This window comes from Tupaia chinensis, unplaced genomic scaffold (assembly GCF_000334495.1).
Source record: "Tupaia chinensis unplaced genomic scaffold, TupChi_1.0 Scaffold000625_1, whole genome shotgun sequence".
Lineage (NCBI taxonomy): Eukaryota > Metazoa > Chordata > Mammalia > Scandentia > Tupaiidae > Tupaia > Tupaia belangeri.
In genome coordinates, this window is record NW_006160145.1 from 418183 (window position 1) to 422130 (window position 3948).

A 3948-nucleotide genomic window follows, 5' to 3' on the forward strand; every position below is an offset into this window, starting at 1 on the left:
TCCCACGTAGTCGACCGCGGTTCGCATCCCGGACCCGGTGGCTTAAAACTCACGCCGGGCGCGTGTGCGTGCGTGCCCCAGATCCCGAGAGGAGAAGGGAGGAGAAGGGATTGCGGCGTGACCATCCCCCCTGGGGGGTGATTTCTCGTTTTTTGTCTCTCTGTCTGGCGAGCACATGCACCCTATAGCAAAAACCTCTCCAAAAAAAAAAAAAAGATCCCTTTCTCTGCCCTTTCCTGTACGGGCATCACTGCATGTGATAAAAATGGGCTTTACAGCTGCAGCACGGTCCCCCACCTTGTCTTTGAAATGATGTGGGTGTTGTCTTAGTTCATTCTGGCTGTCCTAACAAATACTGTAGACTAGGTCATTGATAAATAGCAGAAATGAATTTATTGCTCAGCTCTGTTGGCTGAGAAGGCCAAGACAAGGAACTAGAAGATTCTGTGTCTGGTTAGGACCGTTCTTCATAAATGGTGCCTCCAACCTGTCCTCGCAGGGTGGAAGGGGCGAACACGCCCTGCCAAGCCTCTTTCCTAAGGGCACTGATCCACTGTTAGGGCAGAGCCCTGGGGACCTCATTTCTTCCAGACCACTGCAGATAGGATAATCTCATTTCAGTCCTAGAGGAAACATCTGGTCAGACCCATGATTTGCTGTTTCATAAGCTAATTCCACCACCAGAACCCACATTTGATGGTGAACAATCAGATCTTCTTTTGTCCCACTGAGAACGGCTTTCCATCTTGCCCTCTCTCTCTTTATCCCCGATTCACTCTGGCAGGAAGGTTGTAACCTCTCACAGGGGTGCTTCAAGAAGACGTGAAAAGAGGAAAGAAAGGAGGAGTCAGACAGTGGTGCAGCCATAAAACACAACACTCCGCAAGGCTGACCTGCATGAGGGTTCCAGGTTCATGCCAGGAGCCCTCCCTTGGTATTCTGAGTGCACATGCACCCCGGCCTGGGGCTGGCTGAGGCTGGGTGTGGACTATGGCAGCGGGACCTGTTGGGAGTGCTGTCTCTGTCTGTCTGCCTCTCTCTCTCTCTCTCTCTCTTTCTCTCTCTCTTTCGGAAAAAAAAATAATAATAAATACTTTTAGAAAAAGAGTGATGAAAGTAGAACCCACCAAAGGGCTTGAACTATGTGGTATATAGGCATCACTGGCCAGTGGAGACCAAGACTGTCCTTTGTGGGGCCTTCACAGGTCACCCCCAACTGACTGTCCCCACTCACCACTCGGTTCCTGCTGCCACTGCCCCTTGCCACGGGGGCTTTCTCTCTCTCAGGCAGAAGCTCCCTGGAGCAGAACTCAAAGTGAATGCTGAGCCTCTCGTCCTTTCCTGTGGACCACCTGGTACAAGGGAATCTCTCCACTTCTGGGAGCACAGAAGATCCCAACATGGCTGCCTAGACTCCTCTGCCACAGGTAGCTCCATCTCGGCAGTCCTGTGTCCTGCTGCAGTCCTCCGTACTTCCTGTCGGGTCTGGGGGAAGGGGAGCCGGGAGAGCCTGATCCACCCTCTGCATCCCAAGAGCCTTACCTGCCCTCTGCATTCTGAGAGGCCCCTGCCTCCAGCATTTGGCGCACCCACCAAAGTTGAACAGAAACAGCGACCTTCACTGGCCAGACAAGGACCCCTGGCGACTACCTATTGGACAATGGCCCTTTAAGAACGAGCAGTACCCACCCTGGGTGTGACTCCCTCGCCTCTGACCAGGCCGAGGGACCTCACCCGAGAGCTGTGTTTTTCCATACCGGAGTCTGAGTGTGGCTTTCTGTCCTCGCTGTCTCTGGTTCTCCTGCCAGATGAAATTCTGGTTCTGACCTCTCCCAACCACAGAGACCAGATTTCGGAATTCTCAGAATGGTCCCAGGCTTGAAGGAAGGATACAGCAATTGAACCAACCTACTCAAACACATCACCCTCCAAACAGGAAAAAAAAAAAAAAAAGCAAAAGCAAATAAACAAAAACTCATCACCAATTCCTCTCATTCTACTCTCTAAACCTTTTTAATATCCTTAATCTGATGGAGAAGTACAAGAGCCAGGAAATTGCTTTGTAACCATTTCTGGGCCTATTCTGCCCAAGTGGATCCCAGCTTTGAAATTTGCTGTCTATTATAGTTTAATGTTTTATTTTGTTTTGGTTTTTTCTTTTTTTGAGAGGTTTTTGCTCTAGGACGTGTGAGCTCACCAGACAGACAGAGAGAGACAGAGAGAGAAAAATCACCCCCCGGGGGGGATTGTCACGCTGCAATCCCTTCTCCTCCATTCTCCTCTCAGGATCTTGTGCAAGCACGCACAAGCGCCCAGCCTGAGTTTAAGCCACTGGGTCCGGGACTCAAACCAATGTCGGCTACATGGGAGTTCAGCGACATAGCCATTACGTTAATTGCTGGTCCTTATGGTTAAATCTTAAAATATCTATTTTAACATCATTTTAGACATACACATATAACTTTGTTTTGTAGTCTTTTTTTTATTACATAGACGTGATCATCTTATACTGCTATTGAGTTTAGAAAAAGATTTAAAAGTTTCTCATGTAAACTAGTGTACTAACTTCTACCAGTAAACATACGTGGTCTCATATATTTATCATACTCTTGGTGTCTGACATAATCAGGTGTCTCCAATTCTTTACACTGGCAACAAGATAAACTCACCAGACTATTTTTGACCCTCACACTTGTTTAGTGGGGTAGACACGGATTAGAGTGAGAAAGCAAGCCCCCGGGTCCAGGACTTGAACTGTAGTTGACCATGTGCCAAATCCACCATGCAACCTGCTGACTCTCACCTTTTTATTTTTGGGAGAGATTTTTGGTATAAGGTGGGTGTGCTCTTGGGAGAGACAGAGAAAGGGAGAAATCACCTCCTAGAGAGATGGCCAGGCCACAACTCCTCCTCTCCGGACTTTGGGCACGCACACACACACACCCCTCGTCTGGGGTGAGTTTCAGCGGCCAAGTCCAGGACTCAAACCACGGCTCAAATCCAGCACCTTAACCACTCCGCACCTGCTGACTCCCAGAGATTTCTTTTTTTTTTTTTCTTACTCCTATTTTTTTTTTTTTAGAGGTTTTCGGTATAGGGAGCGTGCACTCACCAGACAGAGAGAGACATAGAGACAGAGAGCGAGAAATCACCCCCCGCTGGCGATGACCACGCCACAATCCCTTCTCCTCCATTCTCCTCTCGGGATCTTGGACACACACGCACACGTGCCCAGCGTGAGTTCTAAGCCACCGGGTCCGGGACGCGAACCGCGGTTGACTACATGGGAATCCAGCGACATAGCCATTACGCTAACTGCTGGTTCCCATCTTATTCCTATTTTTTTTTTTAATGGCATTCTGGCATTCGAATGCTTTTTGCTTGCCATCAACCCACGACTCTATTGCCACAGACGGATGTTAACTTTCTTTAACCAGGCGGAAAGCGAGTTTGGACTTCTCCTACGGCTTGTACTTGCACCTCGTATTCTATTTCTCTTCCTATGAGATCACTTTCTGGCAAACGTAACATCTTTGAAGAGCAGAAACGCAATCATCTTTGTCTTCTCCCATCCTTCCTAAAGAGCTCCTTGGCTGTCACCACCTTTCCAAAGAGTTAGAGTTGTAGTCACTCTTCTCGCTTTTTGCACCTCCCGACGGTAGAGGGCGACAGAACCCCGGGCGGCTGCCCCGCTCCCCGTGAAGGCCGCTCCCGGCGCGCTCGACTCTACGTAGACGTGGGGGCGGAGCCTCCTGTGCGCGGTGACTGGCGGCGGCACTGGCGGCAGCTGGAGGCGTAACAGTGCGGGTCGCGGGCTTGAGAAGTTGGGTGACGGCGGTGGCGCCGGCGTCGACGACGACAGCAGGAGCGGGCCCAGGGCTTGTCGCTCACCATGCCGACCGTGGAGGAGCTTTACCGTAACTATGGCATTCTGGCCGATGTCACGGA

At 50.3% G+C, this 3948-nt stretch overlaps 1 protein-coding gene across 1 annotated transcript in view; it reads left to right on the forward strand.

Annotated features, from left to right (window-relative positions):
- Positions 1 to 3745: 3745 nt before the first annotated feature.
- Positions 3746 to 3948, forward strand: part of API5 (apoptosis inhibitor 5) — a gene marked incomplete in the record, with an annotated part of 38150 nt that continues 37947 nt past the window's right edge. The window contains 1 exon segment of the mRNA XM_014591843.2: positions 3746 to 3940. Within this exon segment, the coding sequence (XP_014447329.1) occupies positions 3893 to 3940 (48 nt within the window).